Genomic DNA, 25,090 nt, shown 5'->3' with positions numbered 1-25,090 from the left:
AGCGACCAAGGTCCAAAACAATATGTGAAGAAAAGCACGGTAGCACTCCAAAGTAGCACATAAAACAGATTTTTTTCAACCCAGTGTCAGCAACATTTCAATGTTTCAATTTCAGAACTTTTTCCACCTTTAATGAGACATATATACTGTACAACTCAATTGAAAGACAAACTGAAATCTTTTAGGTAGAGGGAAGAAAAAATATAAAATAAAATAATATGGTTGCATAAGTGTGTACACCCTTAAACTAATACTTTGTTGAAGCACCTTTTGATTTTATTACAGCACTCAGTCTTTTTGGGTATGAGTCTATCAGCATGGCACATTTTGACTTGGCAAGATTTGCCCACTCTTCTTGGCAAAAAAACACTCCAAATCTGTCAGATTGCGAGGGCATCTCCTGTGCACAGCCCTCTTCAGATTACCCCACAGATTTTCAATCTGATTCAGGTCTGGGCTCTGGCTGGGCCATTCCAAAACTTTAATCTTCTTCTGGTGAAGCCATTCCTTTGTTGATTTGGATGTATGCTTTGGGTTGTTGTCATGCTGAAAGATGAAGTTCCTCTTCATGTTCAGCTTTCTAGCAGAAGCCTGAAGGTTTTGTGCCAATATTGAGTGGTATTTGGAACTGTTCATAATTCCCTCTAGCTTAAAAAAGGCCCCAGTTCCATCTGAAGAAAAACAGCCCCAAAACATGATGCTGTCACCACTATGCTTCACTGTGGGTATGGTGTTCTTTTGGTGATATGCAGTGTTGTTTTTGCGCCAAACATATCTTTTGGAATTATGGCCAAAAAGTTCAACCTTGGTTTCATAAGACCATAACACCTTTTCCCACAGGTTTTTCGGAGACTTCAGATCTGTTTTTGCAAAATGTAGCCTGGCTTGGATGTTTTTCTTCATAAGAAAAGGCTTTTGTCACTCTACCATATAGCCCAGACATATGAAGAATACAGAGATTGTTGTCACATGTACCACACAGCCAGTACTTGCCAGATATTCCTGCAGCTCCTTTAATGTTGCTGTAGACCTCTTGGTAGCCTCCAAGACAAGTTTTCTTCTCGTCTTTTTATCAATTTTGGAGGGACATCCAGTTCTTGGTTATGTCACTGTTGTACCATATTTTCTCCACTTGATGATGACTGTCTTCACTGTGTTCCATGGTATATCTAATGCCTTGAAAATTCTTTTGTACCCTTCTCCTGACGGATACCTTTTAACAATGAGATCCCTCTGATGCTTTGGAAGCTCTCTGCAGACCATGGCTTTTGTTGTGGGATGAGACTAAGAAAAGAAGGAAAGACCAACTAGACCAACTAGAGCAGCGGAACTTTATTTGGGGCTAATCAGAGGAACTTTAAATGATGGCAGGTGTATGCTGACTCTTATTTAACATGATTTCGAATGTGATTGCTTAATTCTGAACACAGCTACATCACCAGCTATAAGAGGGTGTGCACACTTATGCAACCACATTATTTCTTTTTTTGTTTTGTTTTCTTCCCTCCACCTAAAAGATCTGTATGTTTTTCAATTGAGTTGTACAGTTTATAGGTCAGATTAAAGGTGGAAAAAGTTCTGAAATGATTTATCTTTGTCTCATTTTTTTACAGCACAGAAACCTGACAATTTTAACAGGGGTGTTTAGACTTTTAATATCCACTGTATATGTGTGTGTATATATATATATATATATATATATATATATGCGCTCTTCATTTGAGCCAAGCAGCCCCAAACGAAAATAAACCCCTGCAAGACGAGCATCTACAAGCGAGGATCATCCCCTACAACGATCAATTAACCCCTGGAGAACCCCTGGACTGGCTAATTAACCCTTTACCCCCTACACAAATGAGCATTATTAACCCCTGAACCACCAATACCCCAGTCCCTGATACATTAACCCCTGAACCACCACTCCATAAAATTAACCCCTGATATAACCCTATACCCCCAACACCCTGCATTATACCCCTGAACCCCTGCATTACCTTCCCTGATATATTAAACCCTTCACTGCTTACCCTCCCCTGCATTCCCTGCATTTACCCCAGATGCCCTGATCATTAATCCCTGCAATCCCTGGTGACCCTTCTATATTTACCCCCTGCTTTCCCTGCACATTCCTTGATCTCTGGCCTACATTAACCCCTGCAGTGCCATCATTACCATGGATTGTGTTTAACCCCTTGTTTTCTCCAAAGAGACAGTGTGTAGCCAGGTAGGTGGGCGCTGCTGTGTGTATATAAGTGTGCTATTTCGATAGTTTGTGGGGTGGAATTGTAGTTGGGAGTGTGTTGCGTTAGCGTAGTTTAGGTGTATTGTAGTGTTGTTACTGTATAACGGTGTATGTATATATGTATATATATATATTTATAACCATTGATATGAATATATATAGATATAGTAGAATTTATAGACTGTAGATATGTTTTTGTTAAATAAATTCCTTTATTGTTTAAAATACAGTTTATGGTAATTTGTAGTCGCCGCCGTAACATAGCGCACAAAGTTCAGAAAGGTAGAGCAACAAGGTAGATAGTTTAGAATTTATAGTATAAATAGGCGGAGACATCAATAGACAACTCACACCTATTTATGAATATTAATATTTACCCCAAATATTAATAATTAATATTTCCTTTAACAAAGACTGTCAATTCCTGGTTATAAATTGAATAGTCTGATGTCTGAGTTTTTTTTTTTTTTTTTCGAAAACCCACAAGGTCACTATAAGTACAAAATATCTTCATGGTGCTTAATAATAGCAAATTATAAAAAATAAATAAAATTAAAAAAATAAAGTAAAATCAGTGTATGGAATAAATCAGCCAACTGAAATGATAAAGTGCTTATGGAGGAATCAAAACATTTTTGACAATTGTTTATATATGTTGTTTGTCTATATTTTACATTGAATGAAACTAAACCATGACAGTATAAATTTATGATGGATGTAAAAATAGAAACTTGATACTTAATAAAGGTGGAGGGGGACAATATGGCAGTTTACATGTCAAAGCATCTCAAATACTCTCTATTTATATGTTAGTATTTTTAAAGACAGCTGCTGACCAAAGAAGTTCTCTGAAAAGTTAGCTTGTTAAGAAGTTTAATTGATGGAAATCTATGTTTGCTTTATGCATGACAACATTCAGCATTGTTTTGCCTTTCTTTGGATTTTTTACTTTGCTCCCCCCCCCCCTCCAGTCCTAATATTAACATTTAAGTAATTTTAAGCCAAAACATCTATAAAGATGGCTTTACAATCCAAATGATAATATGTTTCTTTTTGCCATGTATAATGAGCCACTTAATCTAGATATTGCTGTCAAAACAAGCATTAAAATCAGATGATCCAGTGTCTTAAATGATTCTCTTGGTTGACTATTTCAGTCTTTATTAATCATTTTGTATTTGGTAGACTCAGTAGTTAAAAAGCACTGGTGTAGAAAGTGTTAAACACTTTATCATTTGGAAGTCGGAAGTGAATTGTGGATCTGCTTACATTTATGAACATGAAACAAATACACATTTGCATTTGTCCCTCTTACTGCACAGCCCAATATACTTTGTAGGAATATGCATTATTGGTGCATATATACAGGCATAATTGTATATCTGGTCAAATGACCCATTAAAGAGTGCTGTAGGTTGTCATTGCATAACTAAATCTACTAATTGGGTTATTGCTCCCAATGATGCATGTCCCTAAGGTACCTTTTATATAATAAGAATAGTAGTTATGGACCTCTTTTGGTGATTCCTGTCGACAGCGGTTGCTGTTCCACCACAATTCCAGTGCAGCTACTAAGCAAGCGAGCAGTAATCCAATTGCTAGGATGCAGAAGACTCCAGCAAAACTGTGCAGTTTTAATGATTTGCCATCTGTTTGTGCGTTGTTGTGACTGTTTAAATCACATCTTCCCATCCGTGGCCACCATTTTTGTTTTAAAACGTCCAAATAACCAGTGTCTTGAAATTCAAGAATTCTGTGAAAAAAAAAAAAAATTACATAGGATGTTATGAAACAAGGAGATAGAATATTGTTTGAAACATATTTCAACTAGTTAAGAACAACAGATATGCCTTAGGAAAGACTGCTAACTTAAGTGAGAATATACTTACTCTTCCATTCTAGGATTGCTTATGGAGGTATTGCCGCATCAGTGAGTGAGACATCCAAGGAATAGTGAATAAATGCTTAAACTAGAAATGGGCAAACCAGTTGAGATTTGTTTACGGTTCAGCAATTAAAAAAAAAGTTTAGTTCAGACCCAAATCGATTCAGGCCAAATCAAAGTTGCTCCGATTGCCATGAAAGTTGGTACATAGCCCCCTCTAGCCTCCTAGGAGTAATTATTTTTATGATTTTTTTTCCCTCCCCCTCCTCAAGCTCTGGATCGCAATGACAGCAATAGTAAATGATATCTAAATGACACTAACATACATAGCTAAAGAGAAATTTGACAGTGTTATTATACAGCATGTTTAAAAAAACACCGCACCAGCACATGTTTCTTGCTTTTTAATATTCCAAAGCTTTCAAAAATTTTTCCTTATTGGGGGCAGATGATATTTAAGCACACATAATGTTATGGGATAAAAAAGTGTCTTCGGGGAATGATGATTGGCAAGTGGCATTAGTGGCATGATGCAGACCACAACACCAGCCATATAGAACATAATGGTTGGAAAGTGCCATTAGTGGCATGATGCAGGCCATAGCATGCAGCAGCCGTACACAACGTGATGGTAGGCAGACAGACAGCAAGCATGGTAAGATGGGGAACCAGCAGAAAAGGGAGGTCTATTGATCAACTGTGTTAACCTTTCCAGCAAAAAATAAATAAATGATTCAATTTCAACTGAGTGAAAAGTGAGTACACAGAAAGTGACCCTCAGGCATTAGTAGCAGTGACATGATGCAGGCCCCAGCATTGGCTTGACTGTGATTAAATATTGGTATTGAGGTTGTAATCACATACATTTGTGCTACACCTTAAAGAAAAGTAACCCCCCCACAAAAAAATATATATGTATATAAATTTCAACTGTGTGGAAAGTGAATACATGTGAACTGATCCTCAATCACTAGTGGCAGTGGCATGATGCAGGCCCCAGCATTTTCTTGACTGTGATAAAATGTTGGTATTGAGGTGGTCATCACATACATTTATGCTACACCTTAAGGAAAGGTAACCCCCCCCACTATATATATATATATATATATATATATATATATATATACACTGCTCAAAAAAATAAAGGGAGCACTTAAACAACACAATGTAACTCCAAGTCAATCACACTTCTGTGAAATCAAACAGTCCACTTAGGAAGCAACACTGAGTGACAATCAATTTCACATGCTGTTGTGCAAATGGGATAGACAACAGGTGGAAATTATAGGCAATTAGCAAGACACCCCCAATAAAGGAGTGGTCCTGCATGTGGTGACCACAGACCACTTCTCAGTTCCTATGCTTCCTGGCTGATGTTTTGGTCACTTTTGAATGCTGGCGGTGCTTTCACTCTAGTGGTAGCATGAGACGGAGTCTACAACCCACACAAGTGGCTCAGGTAGTGCAGCTTATCCAGGATGGCACATCAATATGAGCTGTGGCAAGAAGGTCTGCTGTGTCTGTCAGCGTAGTGTCCAGCGTAGAGACAGGCCAGTACATCAGGAGACATGGAGGAGGCCGTAGGAGGGCAACAACCCAGCATCAGGACCGCTACCTCCGCCTTTGTGCAAGGAGGACCAGGAGGAGCACTGCCAGAGCCCTGCAAAATGATCTCCAGCAGGCCACAAATGTGCATGTGTCTGCTCAAACGGTCAGAAACAGACTCCATGAGGGTGATATGAGGGCCGGACGTCCACAGGTGGGGGTTGTGCTTACAGCCCAACACCGTGCAGGACGTTTGGCATTTGCCAGAGAACACCAAGATTGACAAATTCGCCACTGACGCCCTGTGCTCTTCACAGATAAAAGCAGGTTCACACTGAGCACATGTGACAGACGTGACAGAGTCTTGAGACGCCGTGGAGAACGTTCTGCTGCCTGCAACATCCTCCAGCATGACCGGTTTGGCATTGGGTCAGTAATGGTATGGGGTGGCATTTCTTTGGAGGGCTGCACAGCCCTCCATGTGCACACCAGAGGTAGCCTGACTGCCATTAGGTACCGAGATGAGATCCTCAGACCCCTTGTGAGACCATATGCTGGTGCGGTTGGCCCTCGGTTCCTCCTAATGCACGACAATGCTAGACCTCATGTAGCTGGAGTGTGTCAGCAGTTCCTGCAAGACGAAGGCATTGATGCTATGGACTGGCCCGCCCGTTCCCCAGACCTGAATCCAATTGAGCACATCTGGGACATCATGTCTCGCTCTATCCACCAACGTCACGTTGCACCACAGACTGTCCAGGAGTTGGCAGATGCTTTAGTCCAGGTCTGGGAGGAGATCCCTCAGGAGACCGTCCGCCACCTCATCAGGAGCATGCACAGGCGTTGTAGGGAGGTCATACAGGCATGTGGAGGCCACACACACTACTGAGCCTCATTTTGACTTGTTTTAAGGACATTACATCAAAGTTGGATCAGCCTGTAGTGTGTTTTTCCACTTTAATTTTGAGTGTGACTTCAAATCCAGACCTCCATGGGTTGAAAAATTTGATTTCCATTTTTTTATTTTTGTGTGATTTTGTTGTCAGCACATTCAACTATGTAAAGAACAAAGTATTTCAGAAGAATATTCAATTAATTCAGATCTAGGATGTGTTATTTTTGTGTTCCCTTTATTTTTTTGAGCAGTGTATATATATATATATATATATATATATATATATATACACAGTTGCAAGAAAAAGTATGTGAACCCTTTGGAATGATATGGATTTCTGCACAAATTGGTCATAAAATGTGATCTGATCTTTATCTAAGGCACAACAATAGACCATCACAGTCTGCTTAAACTAATAACACACAAAGAATTAAATATTACCATGTTTTTATTGAACACACCATGTAAACATTCACAGTGCAGGTGGAAAAAGTACATGAACCCCTAGACTAATAACATCTCCAAGAGCTAATTGGAGTGAGGTGTCAGCAAACTGGAGTCCAGTCAATGAGATGAGATTGGAGGTGTTGGTTACAGCTGCCCTGCCCTATAAAAAACACACACCAGTTCTGGGTTTGCTTTTCACAAGAAGCATTGCCTGATATGAATGATGCCTCGCATAAAAGAGTTCTCAGAAGACCTACGATTAAGAATTGTTGACTTGCATAAAGCTGGAAAGGGTTATAAAAGTATCTTCAAAAGCCTTGCTGTTCATCAGTCCACGGTAAGACAAATTGTCTATAAATGGAGAAAGTTCAGGACTGCTGCTACTCTCCCTAGGAGTGGCCGTCCTGTAAATATGACTGCAAGAGCACAGCGCAGACTGCTCAATGAGGTGAAGAAGAATACTAGAATGTCAGCTAAAGACTTACAAAAGTCTCTGGCATATGCTAACATCCCTGTTAGTGAATCTACGATACGTAAAACACTAAACAAGAATGGATTTCATGGGAGGATATCACAGAGAAAGCCACTGCTATCCAAAAAAAACATTGTTGCACCTTTAAAGTTTGCACAAGAGCACCTAGCACAGCACACCAACATCAAAACCTCATCCCAATTTTGAAGTATGGTGGTGGGGGCATCATGGTTTGGGGCTGCTTTGCTGCATCAGGGCCTGGACGGATTGCTATTATCGAAGGAAAAATGAATTCCCAAGTTTATCAAAACTTTTTGCAGGAGAACTTAAGGCCATCTGTCTACCAGCTGAAGCTCAATAAAAGATTAGTGTTGCAACAGGACAACAACCCAAAGCATAGAAGTAAATCAACAACAGAATGGCTTAAACAGAAGAAAATACACTTTCTGGAGTGGCCCAGTCAGAGTCCGGACCTCAACCAGATTGAGATGCTGTGGCATGACCTCAAGAAAGCGATTCACACCAGACATTCCAAGAATATTGCTGAACTGAAACAGTTCTGTAAAGAGGAATGGTCAAGAATTACTCCTGACCGTTGTGCATGTCTGATCTGCAACTACAGGAAACGTTTGGTTGAAGTTATTGCTGCCACAGGAGGTTCAACCAGTTATTAAATCCAAGGGTTCACATACTTTTTCCACCTGCACTGTGAATGTTTACATGGTGTGTTCAATAAAAACATGGTAACATTTAATTCTTTGTGTGTTATTAGTATAAGCAGACTGTGATTGTCTATTGTTGTGACTTAGATGAAGATCAGATCACATTTTATGACCAATTTGTGCAGAAATCCATATCATTACAAAGGGTTCATATACTTTTTCTTGCAACTGTATATATATATATATACACACATATATATATATATATATATATATACACATATATATATATATATATATATATATATACAGGGAGTGCAGAATTATTAGGCAAGTTGTATTTTTGAGGATTAATTTTATTATTAAACAACAACCATGTTCTCAATGAACCCAAAAAACTCATTAATATCAAAGATGAATATTTTTGGAAGTAGTTTTTAGTTTGTTTTTAGTTTTAGCTATTTTAGGGGGATATCTGTGTGTGCAGGTGACTATTACTGTGCATAATTATTAGGCAACTTAACAAAAAACAAATATATACCCATTTCAATTATTTATTTTTACCAGTGAAACCAATATAACATCTCAACATTCACAAATATACATTTCTGACATTCAAAAACAAAACAAAAACAAATCAGTGACCAATATAGCCACCTTTCTTTGCAAGGACACTCAAAAGCCTGCCATCCATGGATTCTGTCAGTGTTTTGATCTGTTCACCATCAACATTGCGTGCAGCAGCAACCACAGCCTCCCAGACACTGTTCAGAGAGGTGTACTGTTTTCCCTCCTTATAAATCTCACATTTGATGATGGACCACAGGTTCTCAATGGGGTTCAGAACAGGTGAACAAGGAGGCCATGTCATTAGATTTTATTCTTTTATACCCTTTCTTGCCAGCCACGCTGTGGAGTACTTGGACGCGTGTGATGGAACATTGTCCTGCATGAAAATCATGTTTTTCTTGAAGGATGCAGACTTCTTCCTGTACCACTGCTTGAAGAAGGTGTCTTCCAGAAACTGGCAGTAGGACTGGGAGTTGAGCTTGACTCCATCCTCAACCCGAAAAGGCCCCACAAGCTCATCTTTGATGATACCAGCCCAAACCAGTACTCCACCTCCACCTTGCTGGCGTCTGAGTCGGACTGGTGCTCTCTGCCCTTTACCAATCCAGCCACGGGCCCATCCATCTGGCCCATCAAGACTCACTCTCATTTCATCAGTCCATAAAACCTTAGAAAAATCAGTCTTGAGATATTTCTTGGCCCAGTCTTGACGTTTCAGCTTGTGTGTCTTGTTCAGTGGTGGTCGTCTTTCAGCCTTTCTTACCTTGGCCATGTCTCTGAGTATTGCACACCTTGTGCTTTTGGGCACTCCAGTGATGTTGCAGCTCTGAAATATGGCCAAACTGGTGGCAAGTGGCATCTTGGCAGCTGCACGCTTGACTTTTCTCAGTTCATGGGCAGTTATTTTGTGCCTTGGTTTTTCCACACGCTTCTTGCGACCCTGTTGACTATTTTGAATGAAACGCTTGATTGTTCGATGATCACGCTTCAGAAGCTTTGCAATTTTAAGAGTGCTGCATCCCTCTGCAAGATATCTCACTATTTTTGACTTTTCTGAGCCTGTCAAGTCCTTCTTTTGACCCATTTTGCCAAAGGAAAGGAAGTTGCCTAATAATTATGCACACCTAATATAGGGTGTTGATGTCATTAGACCACACCCCTTCTCATTACAGAGATGCAAATCACCTAATATGCTTAATTGGTAGTAGGCTTTCGAGCCTATACAGCTTGGAGTAAGACGACATGCATAAAGAGGATGATGTGGTCAAAATACTAATTTGCCTTATAATTCTGCACGCAGTGTATATATATATATATATATATATTTATATATATACATTTCAACTGTGTGTAAAGTGAATACATGTGAACTGATCCTCAGTCATTAGTGGTAGTGGCATGATGCAGGCCCCAGCATTGGCTTGACTGTGATAAAATGTTGGTATTGAGGTGGTAATCACATACATTTATGCTACACCTTAAAGAAATGTAACTCCCACCACCACCACCACCACACAAAAACATAATAAATTCCAACTGTGTGGAAAGTGAATACATGTAAACTGATCCTCAGGCATTAGCGGCATCATGCAGGCCCCAGCATTGGCTTGACTGTGATAAAAAGTTGGCATTGAAGCTGTAATCATGTACATATGTTGCTTAATGAAATAGAATTCCCCCAAATAAATTTAAAACTTCAACCCTGTGTAAAGTGAGTACACAAAAACCGACTGAACTGAAATGTCGGTATTGAGTCAGTATTGCGCTTTAAAGAAATTTACCACTGCCCATCCCCAAAATGTATTTACTAATTCATTTTTTTATTTGTATCTATTTATTTTTGATCTGTAAGCAATGGCATACAGAATTTTAAAATTTGAACTGTGTGCAAACTGAATACAAGTAAACTGACAATTGAGAGGCATTGGCAGCATGGCGCAGGCCGCAGCAGCAGCCGTACAGAACAGACAGCAACAGTGGTAAGATGGAACACTGTCAGCTAGGTGAGGTGGGCGAGGTCTATACATCGGAGTCAGCTGGAAAAGTATGAAAATCTTCTGAATCTAGATTTGGTTCATTTTGACAAAAGTGATGTTTTGGATGCTAGCGGATGACAATTTGGTCCATTTGGGTGTCACCAAGCTCCCGCAGAGCTGAAAACCATCTCTGAGATGACACTAGTGTCAGGGTAAGAAAGAAGATAGAGAGCGCACTATGCCAGTTCAGCGCACTGTTCCTGTCTGCCTGCCCAGAAATTCATGGAGTTAGGGAACTGGATATGCGACAGAGACTGGCCATAGGTCTGAACATGGGTGTTGAGGCTGGAGCTGTCGGATTGCTGACTGGCCTCAGGCGGGCGTGGCATGTTGAAAAACTGCTCCTTCATGTGGAGGAGACTGAAATGGTTGCTGCTGCTGTTGCTGTGGATTCTGCAGCTTGTAGCGGGGGGGGGGGGAAGGGTGACACACTTGTGGCAGGCGTATGTACGCTCTAAACTTCAGCAAGCGCATACACAGTGTTTCCTGGTAGTAACGTAATTTGTCCTCCCTTTCTGCCAAGGAAAAAATTCCATCAGTTTGACTTGGTAGCGTGGGTCTAAAAGCATGGCAATCCAGTAATCATCAGACTGCTTTATGTCAATAATATGACTGTCACTGCATAAGCAAGCCAGCATACAGGTGGCCATTCTAGCCAGTGTGCCCGAGGAGCCACTTCTGGCTCCTGGCTATGACCCCCCTCCCCGCACACTGAGACGATTGGGTGTCTTGGATGGTGCCAACCTCATCATTGTCCTCTTACTCCCCCACTTCCTCATCTTACAGTGGCAGCTCCTCATCCTCATCTTCCTCATCTTTGTTATCCTCCGCCTCCATGGCAGATTCCCTTTGTGTGTCCCCAACAGCTATAGGGCAGATGGCAAATGCTTCAGCTGCTCTGCTTCCGTCGTGGCCCCCTGCTGCATGAGTGTCAGCGTCTGTTCTAAGATAAATATGAGAGAGAAAACATTGTTCATGCCACAGTTGTCCCTGCTGACCAACTTTGTGGCCTCAAAGGGCTTCAGCACTAGTGTTGGGTGAGCACGCTCGGCCGAAAACATTTTTCACTGGAGCATCGCAATGCTTGGCACATCGCAGTGTTCGGCCGAACACCGCGTGTGCTCGAGCACGATGCTCGAGTCTCCTCCCCGCATGTTTGTTGACTTCTACGCAGCCAATAAACGTGCGGTGAAGTATTGCCACTCACTGTAATTCCGTAGCCATGTTGGTTACTGGCATTACAGTAATTGGCTGGCCGGAACGCGTCATCGGGTGCTATATAACACCCAATGACATGTGGTTCGGCTCAGACTTAGTCAGGGCGAGCTGCAGCAGAAGGGACAGATAGTATAGGGAGAGGATTATTATTATTTTTTTTAGGGAGTTTGAGTGGTTGAGACCCAACAGTCCTTTTAAGGACTATTGTTTAATATGGCTGCAAAATATATTAGCGCAACGTGCGCTAAATTGCATGCAATTGTTTGGCTGCTGGTGACAGCAGCAACATTACCTGTGCTATATTTCCTGTATAACGTTAGCCGCTGATGACAGCAGCGACATTACCTGCGCTACATCTCCTGTATAACGTTAGCTGCTGGTGACAGCAGCGACATGACCTGCGCTACATCTCCTGTATAACGTTAGCCGCTGATGACAGCAGCGACATTACATGCGCTACATCTCCTGTACAGTGTTAGCCGCTGGTGACAGCAGTGACATTACCTGCGCTACATCTTCTGTATAACATTAGCCGCTGGTGACAGCAGTGACATTACCTGCGCTACATCTCCTGTATAACGTTAGCTGCTGGTGACAGCCACATTACCTGTGCTACATCTCCTGTATAACGTTTGAGCATCCAAAATATCAGTGACATTCAGTTACATTTTTTCGCCACTGGTGACAGCGACATTACCTGTACTATATTTCCTGTATAATGTTTGTGCATCATAAATATCAGTGACATTCAGTTTCATTTTTTTGCCACTGGTGACAGCGATATTAACTGCGCTACATCTCCTGTATAACGTTTGAGCATCCTAAATATCTGTGACATTCAGTTTAAATTATTTGTGCATACACTTACAAAACATGTGCTACTGTACGTGTGACATTCTTTCAAGCATATATACCATTTAACATGCTCAGGGCGAGCAGTAAGGGACGAGGAAGTGGCCTTGCTGCTGATGGTGCACGCAGAGGCTGTGGCCCTGGGCACGTTGAAACTGTGCCTGCTGCCAGAGCACAAGAAACACACTTATCCACGATACCTTGCTTCATATCCCAGTTTGCCGAGCGGCGCAGGACACCACCCTCGAAGCACACCAGTGCTACCAGGTGGTCGGTTGGATTGCAGCAGATAATGCTTCCAGTCCGTTAAGCACCACCCCGTCTTCCACAAAGTCCAGTCTCAGTAGCCAAGAGTCTGATCAACAGAATCCTCACCCTGATCCTCCTAACTCCCACCATGGAGAGTCTTGGCAAACAAGTGATTCCACACTCAGATATTCTGAGGAGCTCTTTTCATCTCCATTCCTTGATTTGGCCCTCTCGCCAAGCCTGCTTGATGAAGGACATGAGGAGATCTTGTGCACTGATTCCCAAACTCTTGAGCATCCACAGTCAAAAAAAGATGACGGTGGGGAACGGCAAATCATCACGAGGTGGATGATGATGATTAGACACAGTTGCCAATAAGTCAATGGCAATTTGTATCTCAAGAGGTTCATGATGAGGATGAGTCAATAAGTGAGGTTCTTGTTAGGTCAACAAGTTAGTAGGATGACCAGAGTGAGGAGGTGGAAGAGGAGGTGGTGGACGATGAAATCACTGACCGAACCTGGGAAGGTGGCAAGCCGTACAGAGTGGGGGCTCCGCGGCACCACGACAGGCTGGAAGAGGCAGTGGGGTTGCAAAAGGAGAAGGCGGGCCACACCAAACAGGCCCGCAACTGTTCCCTGGAGCACCCCCTTGCGGCAATCTCCTATGCCAAGGGGTAGATGTTCCGCAGTCTGGACCATTTTTGAGGAAAGTGCAGACAATAAAAGAATTGTTATTTGCAACATGTGCTGTACCAAAATGAACAGGGGCGTGAACACTAGCAACCTCACCACCACCAGCATGATCCGCCACATGGCATCGAAGCACCCTAATAGGTGGGCCGAACACCTGAGTCCACAATCAGTGTCTGCGGGTCACTCCACTGCATCCTATTCCCCTCTGTTACGTGCTGGCCAATCCCCTGTCCAAGACGTAGGCCCAGATTGTTCCCGCCCTGCACTTGGACCTTAAGCAAGCACCATCAGCTTCTGTGTCCCAGCGCAGGATACAGATGTCCATACCCCAGGCCTTTGAACGAAAGCACAAATACCCAGCCACCCACCAACAGGCCATAGCACTAAATGTGCACATTTCCAAATTACTGGCCCTGGAAATGCTACCATTGTGGACACTGAGGCTTCCGGGGCCTGATGGCGGAGGTGGTCCCTCGTTACTCAGTCCCCAGCCACCACTATTTAGCCAGGTGTGCTGTCCCCGCCTTACACAACCATGTGTCCCGTAACATCACCCGTGCCCTGACCAACGCAGTTATTGGGAAGGACCACTTAACGACTGACACATGGAGAAGTGCTTTTGGCCAGTGACGCTACATTTCCCTGACTGCACACTGGGTTAACGTTGTGGAAGCCGGGAGTGAGTCGTACCCTGGGATAGCACAGGTGCTACCGACGCCAAGGATTGCGGCCCAACTTCCATCAGGATTTCCGCCACCACCTACATTAGTGGCTGCAACCCCCCGCTTCTCCTCATTAACCTCCCCTTCCACCTCTGACTTCTCATCTTGCAGCACCAGTCAGCCATCAGTCAGTAGCTGGAAGCAGTGTAGCACTGCAGTGGGGAAGCAGCAGCAGGCCGTGCTGAAACAAATTTGCTTAGGGGACAAACAGCACACCGCCACAGAGGTGTGGAGGTGCATAAGGGACCAGACTGAGCTGTGGCTCTAGCCACTCAACCTACAACCAGGCATGGTTGTGTCTGATAATGGCCGTAACTTGGTGGTGGCTTTTGAGTTCGGCAAGCTCACACACAAACCATGCCTAGCCCACGTGTTCAACTTAGTTTTTCAGCGGTCTCTCAAAACATACCCCAATTTGCCTGAGCTACTGGTGAAGGTGTGCTGCGTGTGTACCCATTTCCGAAAGTCATCTGCAGCTGCCGCCGGTCTGGCAACGCTGCAGCAGAAATTGCCAGCTCACCAACTGTTGTGCGATGTAAGCACACTCTGGATCTCGGCGTTCCACATGTTGGCCAAGCTTTGTGAGCAGCAGAGGGCAGTAGTGGAATACCAGGTGCAACATGGTCGTCGCTTTTCCAGTTTCCACTCTTCACAAGCGATGAGTGGGCATGGATGTCTGACCTCTGTGAGGTTTTACGCAACTTTGAGGAATCAAAACAGATGATAAGCGGCGATGCCGCTATTATCAGCGTAACTATCCCACTTCTGTGTCTACTGAAATGCTCGCTGCTCACAATGAAGGCGGACACTTTGTATGTGGAAGAGGTGGAAATGGGGGAAGACAGTACACAGGGTGATAGCCAGACCACCCTCAGTTCGTCTTCTCAGTACGAATTGGATGATGATGATGAGGAGGATGAGCTGGAGACGGTTTCCTCCTCTACAAAGGGTAGTACCCATATCAGGTTTATTCCATCTGTTCAGCGTGGATGGGCCGAAGAGGAGGAAGAGGATGAGGAGATTGAGAGTCATCCTCCTGACAAGGACAGCAAAGTATTGTCTGTTGGGACTCTGGCACATATGTCTGACTTTATGTTATGCTGCCTTTCCCATGACCCTCAAGTTGTACGCATTTTGAGGTGCCAGCGTTTTGTCAGAGTCAATATTTAGTGCTGCTGGGGGCATAATAAGGTTGACTCTTATCAAAATGAACAAGGTCTTGATTGCCCCTGACTTCTCTACTCCATCAGAGGAAATCGGCTGAACATAAAGGCACTTTAAATGTGGCTTTTATGGTGTATTGAATACACTGTATTCCCATGCACCCCTTCCATTACAAAAAAGGGTATATGGTTCAATCTTCCTTTTCTCGTCCTCCTTCTCCTCCATCATATTAACATGCTTATTAGGCTGCCCTCGCCCCAAATGTTTTAGAGGGTCAGCTTAGCAGCAGATCTTCACCCCTAATTTTTTAGATGGTCAGCTCAGCAGCAGGCCCTCGCCCTTAATGTTTTAGATGGTCAGCTCTGCAGCAGACCCTCACCCCAAATGTTTTAGATGGTCAGATCAGCAGCAGTCCCTCGCCCTAATGTTTTAGAAGGTCATATCAGCAGCAGACCCTCACCGCTATTTTTTTTTTGGTTGGTCAGATCAGCAGCAGACCGTCACCCCTAATTTTTTAGATGGTCAGATCAGCACCAGGCCCTCGCCCCTAATGTTTTAGATGGTCAGATCAGCAGCAGACCCTCACCCCTAATTTTTTAGATGGTCAGATCAGCAGCAGGCCCTCGCCCCTAATGTTTTAGATGGTCAGCTCAGCAGCAGGCCCTCGCCCGTAATGTTTTAGAGGGTCACCAACAAGCCCTTGCTCCTAATGTTTTTAGGGTCACCAGAAGACCTTCAATCATAATTTTTTAAGGGTGTGTATGATGCCCTCCTTTATGTGTAATAAAGGGTGTATTGGAGTGCCGGTTCCTTGTACTTTTTGGAAGCCCTTTCACTTAGTGCATAGGCTTTATGAGTGTAGGAGTCCCACTACCTGAACTATTGTACCACAATGTGAATGAGGCCCTCTATTATGTGATATACAGGTTGTATACAAGTGCCTCTTTCTTGTAATCTTTGGCAGCACTGGCACTTTATATACAAGTAAATATACAGGAAATAATGTTTCCTAACAATTTTTCCTCTAAAATTGATTTTATCTTCCGTTTTGTGCGTATTATTGTCAGTCTGTAAAGTGACGTACTATTCAGACAACATTGTTCCCAGCAGCGACCTGGGAGTCCAAGCTGCATCCAGACATCCTCCCCATGCTGTTCCCGAACCATTTTGGTGGGGTTTCCATCAATTTCTGACAATTTCCTATGAACCAGACACCCTTGTTCATTGTTGTTGGGGTTTAATGTTCGGGTTCTCCTATTGACTTCTATTGTGCTCGGGTCCTCGGTAGAGCACCCGAGCATCCTGAGGTGTTCGACCCGAGCACCTCAACAACTGAGCATTTTGGTGCTCGATCAACACTATTGGCTATGCAATGTAAAAAGAGGCTTATTGAAACCAGTCTCATAATGTGCTGGGTATAGGGTTTCTACCATGATTTGGCAATCGTTAAATATAAGTAATTGCAAGGATGTCTGGGATAAAGGATAAGCAAAACAGGTACGACTAAAGGGGGGGTATATTTTATGGTTCATGGATTATAAAAACACTCTGGGTGTACTATTTTCTGGCGTAAAAGAAAAAGTTGCAAACCTTATGTTTGCAACTATTTGAATGCCATTGTGACAAAATATATCATTTCTATGTTACCCTTGCCTCTTTTCTGAAAGGAGGCTTGACGAGGGTGGGGGGGCTGTGTGTCAAGTGTTCATGACAAAACTATATTCATTTTAACTAGTTATGTGTAGCTGATGAAGACAGAAATCTATGGCAGCTCCATTGTCATAAATTTATGTTTAGGCACACGTAGAGTTGCCATGAGGATGTGCCTAATATATGATGAGATGTGCTCCTCGTCATAAATTAGGTGCATCCTCAGGTAGCACATGGGATATGAAATCAGAAAGTAGGGATGAGCGGACCCGAACTGTATAGTTCGGGTTCGTACCGAATTTTGGGGTGTCCGTGACACGGACCCGAACCCGAACATTTTCGTAAAAGTCCAGGTTCGGGTTCGGTGTTCGGCGCTTTCTTGGCGCTTTTTGAAAGGCTGCAAAGCAGCCAATCAACAAGCGTCATACTACTTGCCCCAAGAGGCCATCACAGCCTTGCCTACTATTGGCATTGCTGTGATTGGCCAGTGCAGCATGTGACCCAGCCTCTATATAAGCTTGGGTCACATAGCGCTGCACGTCACTCTGCTGATTCAAGCATAGGGAGAGGTTGCTGCTGCGACGTTGGGGCGAGATTAGGCAGATTAACTCCTCCAAAAGACTTAATTCTGTGATCGATCTCCAGCTGTGGATCATTGAAGTGCTAATATCGAATTGCTCACTTTTTTTAGGCTGCCCAGAGCGTTTTTATATTACTTTTTTCTGGGGTGATCGGCGGCCATTTTGTGGCTTGTGGTGCGCCAGCACAAGCTACCACCAAGTGCTTTTAACCATCAATAGTGTGGTTATTTTTTGCTATATCCTACATCAGCTGCAGGCTGAGCCTGTGTCACCGAAGTGCATTTAACCATCAACAGTCTGGTTATTTTTTGGCCATATACTACATCAGGTGCAGACTGAGCCTGTGTCACCGAAGTGCATTTAACCATCAACAGTGTGGTTATTTTTTGGCCATATACTACATCAGGTGCAGGCTGAGCCTGTGTCACCCAAGTGCATTTAACCATCAACAGTCTGGTTAATTTTTGGCCATATACTACATCAGTTGCAGGCTGAGCCTGTGTCACCCAAGTGCATTTAACCATCAATAGTGTGGTTATTTTTTGGCCATATACTACATCAGGGGCAAGTTGAGCCTGTCACCCAGCGCCTAAAAAATAGACCTGACATTTCTATTCAACCAAATCTGTACTGTTTTAGCTGGTCAAGTTATTTGTAGTGACCGTAAAAGCACAGTTTTTGTTCTGGGTTGAAAAACTATTCCCAAATTTGCCATTCTCAAAATAAGTAGTTTATGCTATATCAGGCCTACTTGAAATCTATCCCAAAAAGGATATCTTAGAATCAAGGTGCTGATAGTGTCATTCAGAAAAATTTAACACACACGCTACCGTGCAGATACAAGTCTAATTCTGTGATTAAAGGTATACCTGTCACACAGCGCAAAAAAAAATAGGCCTCACATTTCTATTCAACCAAATCTGTACTGTTTTAGCTGGTCAAATTATTTGTAGTGACCGTAAAAGCACAGTTTTTGTTCTGGGTTGAAAAACTATTCCCAAATTTGCCATTCTCAAAATAAGTAGTTTATGCTATATCAGGCCTACTTGAAATCTATCCCAAAAAGGATATCTTAGAATCAAGGTGCTGATAGTGTCATTCAGAAAAATTTAACACACACGCTACCGTGCAGATACAAGTCTAATTCTGTGATTAAAGGTATACCTGTCACACAGCGCAAAAAAAAATAGGCCTCACATTTCTATTCAACCAAATCTGTACTGTTTTAGCTGGTCAAATTATTTGTAGTGACCGTAAAAGCACAGTTTTTGTTCTGGGTTGAAAAACTATTCCCAAATTTGCCATTCTCAAAATAAGTAGTTTATGCTATATCAGGCCTACTTGAAATCTATCCCAAAAAGGATATCTTAGATTCAAGGTGCTGATAGTGTCATTCAGAAAAACTTAACACACACGCTACCGTGCAGATACAAGTCTAATTCTGTGATTAAACGTATACCTGTCACACAGCGCAAAAAAAAATAGGCCTCACATTTCTATTCAACCAAATCTGTACTGTTTTAGCTGGTCAAATTATTTGTAGTGACCGTAAAAGCACAGTTTTTGTTCTGGGTTGAAAAACTATTCCCAAATTTGCCATTGTCAAAATAAGTAGTTTATGCTATATCAGGCCTACTTGAAATCTATCCCAAAAAGGATATCTTAGATTCAAGGTGCTGATAGTGTCATTCAGAAAAACTTAATACACACGCTACCGTGCAGATACAAGTCTAATTCTGTGATTAAACGTATACCTGTCACACAGCGCAAAAAAAATAGGCCTCACATTTCTATTCAACCAAATCTGTACTGTTTTAGCTGGTCAAGTTATTTGTAGGGACCGTAAAAGCACAGTTTTTGTTCTGGGTTGAAAAACTATTCCCAAATTTGCCATTTTCAAAATTGTGGTGAACGGGAACAATGAGGAAAACATCTAATAAGGGACGCGGACGTGGACATGGTCGTGGTGGTGTTAGTGGACCCTCTGGTGCTGGGAGAGGACGTGGCCGTTCTGCCACAGCCACACGTCCTAGTGAACCAACTACCTCAGGTCCCAGTAGCCAGCAGAATTTACAGCGATATTTGGTGGGGCCCAATGCCGTTCTAAGGATGGTAAGGCCTGAGCAGGTACATGCATTAGTCAATTGGGTGGCCGACAGTGCATCCAGCACGTTCACATTATCTCCCACCCAGTCTTCTGCAGAAAGCGCACAGATGGCGCATGAAAACCAAGCCCATCAGTCTGTCACATCACCCCCATGCATATCAGGGAAACTGTCTGAGCCTTAAGTTATGCAGCAGTCTCTTATGCTGTTTGAAGACTCTGCTGCCAGGGTTTCCCAAGGGCATCCACCTAGCCCTTCCCCAGGGGTGGAAGAAATAGAATGCACAAACGCACAACCACTATGTTTCTTGATGATGAGGACATGGGAATACCACCTCAGCACGTCTCTGATGATGACGAAACACAGGTGCCAACTGCTGCGTCTTTCTGCAGTGTGCAGACTGAACAGGAGGTCAGGGATCAAGACTGGGTGGAAGACGATGCAGGGGACGATGAGGTCCTAGACCCCACATGGAATGAAGGTCGTGCCACTGACTTTCAGAGTTCGGAGGAAGAGGCAGTGGTGAGACCGAGCCAACAGCGTAGCAAAAGAGGGAGCAGTGGGCAAAATCAGAACACCCGCCGCCAAGAGACTCCGCCTGCTACTGACCGCCGCCATCTGGGACCGAGCACCCCAAAGGCAGCTTCATGGAGTTCCCTGGCATGGCAGCAATAGCCACCAATGACTGGGCCTCCATGCGAGACCTGTGTGCCCTGTTGCACTGTTTGGAGTACTCCACCAACATGGCCAGTGGCGATGACGCCGTTATCAGCGTTACAATACCACTTCTATGTCTCCTTGAGAAAACACTTAGGGCGATGATGGAAGAGGAGGTGGCCCAGGAGGAAGAGGAGGAAGAGGGGTCATTTTTAGCACTTTCAGGCCAGTCTCTTCGAAGTGACTCAGAGGGAGGTTTTTTGCAACACCAGAGGACAGGTACAAATGTGGCCAGACAGGGCCCACTACTGGAGGACGAGGAGGACGAGGATGAGGAGGAGGTGGAGGAGGATGAGGATGAAGCATGTTCACAGCGGGGTGGCACCCAAAGCAGCTCGGGCCCATCACTGGTGCGTGGCTGGGGGGAAACACAGGACGATGACGATACGCCTCCCACAGAGGACAGCTTGTCCTTACCTCTGGGCAGCCTGGCACACATGAGCGACTACATGCTGCAGTGCCTGCGCAACGACAGCAGAGTTGCCCACATTTTAACGTGTGCAGACTACTGGGTTGCCACCCTGCTGGATCCCCGGTGCAAAGACAATGTGCCCACCTTACTTCCTACACTGGAGCGTGATAGGAAGATGCGCGAGTACAAGCGCACGTTGGTAGACGCGCTACTGAGAGCATTCCAAAATGTCACAGGGGAACCAGTGGAAGCCCAAGGCGAAGGCAGAGGAGGAGCAAGAGGTCGCCAACGCAGCTGTGTCACGGCCAGCTCCTCTGAGGGCAGGGTTAGCATGGCAGAGATGTGGAAAAGTTTTGTCACCACGCCACAGCTAACTGCACCACCACCTGATACGGAACGTGTTAGCAGGAGGCAACATTTCACTAACATGGTGGAACAGTACCTGTGCACACCCCTCCACGTACTGACTGATGGTTCGGCCCCATTCAACTTCTTGGTCTCCAAATGGTCCACGTGGCCAGAGCTAGCCTTTTATGCCTTGGAGGTGCTGGCCTGCCCGGCGGCCAGCGTTTTGTCTGAACGTGTATTCAGCACGGCAGGGGGCGTCATTACAGACAAACGCAGCCGCCTGTCTACAGCCAATGTGGACAAGCTGACGTTCATAAAAATAAACCAGGCATGGATCCCACAGGACCTGTCCATCCCTTGTGCAGATTAGATATTAACTACCTCCCCTTAACAATATATTATTCTACTCCAGGGCACTTCCTCATTCAATCCTATTTTTATTTTCATTTTACCATTATATTGCGGGGCAACCCAAAGTTGAATGAACCTCTCCTCTGTCTGGGTGCCGGGGCCTAAATATGTGACAGTGGCCTGTTCCAGTGGTGGGTGACGTGAAGCCTGATTCTCTGCTATGACATGAAGACTGATTCTGCGCTGACATAAGGCCAGATTCTCTGTTACGGGACCTCTCTCCTCTGTCTGGGTGCCGGGGCCTAAATGTGTGACAGTGGCCTGTTCCAGTGGTGGGTGACGTGAAGCCTGATTCTCTGCTATGACACGAAGACTGATTCTGTGCTGACATAAGGCCAGATTCTCTGTTACGGGACCTCTCTCCTCTGTCTGGGTGCCTGGGCCTAAATATGTGACAGTGGCCTGTTCCAGTGGTGGGTGACGTGAAGCCTGATTCTCTGCTATGACATGAAGACTGATTCTGCGCTGACATAAGGCCTGATTCTCTGTTACGGGACCTCTCTTCTCTGTCTGGGTGCCGGAGCCTAAATGTGTGACAGTGGCCTGTTCCAGTGTTGGGTGACGTGAAGCCTGATTCTCTGCTATGACATGAAGACTGATTCTGTGCTGACATGAAGCCAGATTCTCTGCTATGGCATGAAGAGACTGATTCTCTGCTGACATGAAGCCAGATTCTTTGCTATGGCATGAAGAGACTGATTCTCTGCTGACGTGAAGCCAGATTCTCTGCTATGGGACCTCTGTCCAATTGATATTGGTTAATTTTAATTTTTTTTAATTTTTATTTAATTAATTTCCCTATCCACATTTGTTTGCAGGGGATTTACCTACATGTTGCTGCCTTTTGCAGCCCTCTAGCTCTTTCCTGGGCTGTTTTACAGCCTTTTTAGTGCCCAAAAGTTCGGGTCCCCATTGACTTCAATCGGGTTCGGGACGAAGTTCGGGTCGGGTTCGGATCCCGAACCCGAACATTTCCGGGAAGTTCGGCCGAACTTCTCGAACCCGAACATCCAGGTGTTCGCTCAACTCTATCAGAAAGCCCTGATCTTGATAAATCTCCCCCTCTGCTTTTAAATGTATTTGCTCAGTCAATTGATTTCTCTTTTCAAAGCATTGATAATTTGCTCTATTTTCCGGGGTATGATGATAGCTTTCCTTTACTACAATTAAATTTATTATTGTAAATACAACAGCCATCATTCTAAACTTTAAGGATTTTGAGGGTAGAGCACACTTTGAAAAACCCTTGTCCTGGACATGAATAAAGTTTGTAGCTGATTAAATAGATGCTACAAGCAGCATTTCTATAGTGTACTGTTTACTTTATCAAGCATGGTTTGTCTTTGGACACTATATCACAATAGCTAAAAAGACTGTTCTTGGCCATCTGCATGGACCTAGCTATAATATTTCTTAAAGTTCCCAAGCCAAGTGAGGTTGGACATACACATAAGGCCTGTTTCACACTTGATTGTTGTTTTCCGGTATTGAGGTCCGGCAGATGATCTAAAAACCAGAAAAAATGGTTTTGTTTAGACCTAATGCATTCTGAATGGAAAGAGATCCATTTAAGATACATCAGGATGCCTTCTATTCCGTGAGCATTCTGTTTTGTGACTAGACACAAAACTGCTGTAGCTGCGTTTTTTTTGCCCAATCCTCGAAAACAGAACATGCCGGATCTGTCACTAAAAACAATGTAAGTCAATGGTGATGGATCTGGTTTTTTAGAAGCATAAAAAAACAGATCCATCCCCCATTGACTTTCAATGTATTTAGTGACGGATGCAGTTTGTTCCATTTTAATTTCACACAAATGCATCCTAACTGAACTGATGCATACTCATGTGCAATATCAAAACAGATCAGTTTAATTAGCAACGTAAGTGTGAAACAGGCCTATTATAGCTATAAACTGAATGCTTGATCACTGAAAGCTATTACTCCCTGCATGTGTTCTCATTTGGAAGAGGGGAAGGAACCACTGCAAGACTCCTGTGGCAGCAGCTAATGATTTGGGCAGTTGAAATCCAAAATGCCCAATCTTTATCTCCTTCAAAATCTACCATTGGTGGAGAATCCAAGACTAGTCCGGGTTCGGTGTTCGGGTGATTTTATTACTTTTTCGTTATAACATGGTTATAGTGGAAAAGAATAGCAATCTTAAGATAGAATGCTAAAAATTATAGCCATTTAGGGGTAAAAACAAAACAAAAACAATAACTCACCTCATCCACTTGATTGCGCTGCCACAGTGTCTTCTATCTTTTTTCAGCAGAACCTGCGATTATGTCACTGCGCTCACCATGTGGTGAGTGTGGTTACGTAATGGCAGGTCCCTTGGCAGGTCCTGCTGAAAGAAGATAAAATACACTGCAGCAGCGCAATCAAGTGGATGAGGTGAGTAGTTGTTTTTGTTTTGTTTTTACCCCTAGATGGCAATAGATGGTTGGCTAGTAAGAAGGTATGGCCATCTAAGGCTACTTTCACACTAGCGTTCGGGGCTCCGCTTGTGAGTTCCGTTTGAAGGGGCTCACAAGCGGCCCCGAACGGATCCGTCCAGCCCTAATGCATTCTGAATGGATGCGGATCCGCTCAGAATGAATCAGTCTGGCTCCGTTTGTCCTCCGCCCCGCTCAGCAGGCGGACACCTGAACGCAGCTTGCAGCGTTCAGGTGTCCGCCTGGCCGTGCGGAGGCAAACGGATCCGTCCAGACTTACAATGTAAATCAATGGGGACGGATCCGTTTGAAGTTGACACAGTATGGCTCAATTTTCAAACGGATCCGTCTCCCATTGACTTTCAATGTAAAGTCAAAACGGATCCGTTTGCATTATCATGAACAAAAAAAAAAAAAAAAAATATTATTTTTTTTTTTTTTTGTTCATGGTAATGCAAACGGATCCGTTCTGAACGGATCTAAGCGTTTGCATTATAGGTGCGGATCCGTCTGTCCACATACCAGACGGATCCGACCTAAACGCAGGTGTGAAAGTAGCCTAACATGTTTGGCAAACCTAACCTCTACTGAATAAATAATGTCAAAGTGCCCCAAAGATTATTGATGTTAAGCAACTATAAAAAGCACAGTGGCAGAACAGCGAGGTGGCATGTTCCTCTTTGGGATCCATATACCACGGGTGAAGGATGTAGGATCTACAGAAGTGCTGTTAGTGTTGTGTAGATATGATAATTTATTCACTCTTCCTTG

At 43.7% G+C, this 25,090-nt stretch overlaps 1 protein-coding gene across 1 annotated transcript in view; it reads right to left on the bottom strand.

Annotated features, from left to right (window-relative positions):
* GRID1 (glutamate ionotropic receptor delta type subunit 1) overlaps positions 1 to 25,090 on the bottom strand; it is a 1,665,856-nt gene that overhangs the window by 38,806 nt on the left and 1,601,960 nt on the right. Inside the window, exon 15 of the mRNA XM_040434606.1 lies at positions 3,755 to 3,995. Coding sequence (XP_040290540.1) covers positions 3,755 to 3,995 — 241 coding nt within the window. The remainder of the gene's footprint in view (positions 1 to 3,754; positions 3,996 to 25,090) is intronic.

Source organism: Bufo bufo, chromosome 6 (assembly GCF_905171765.1).
Source record: "Bufo bufo chromosome 6, aBufBuf1.1, whole genome shotgun sequence".
Taxonomy (NCBI): domain Eukaryota; kingdom Metazoa; phylum Chordata; class Amphibia; order Anura; family Bufonidae; genus Bufo; species Bufo bufo.
The sequence above is the reverse complement of the archived record's forward strand: the minus strand, read 5'-3'. Positions and strand labels throughout refer to the sequence as shown.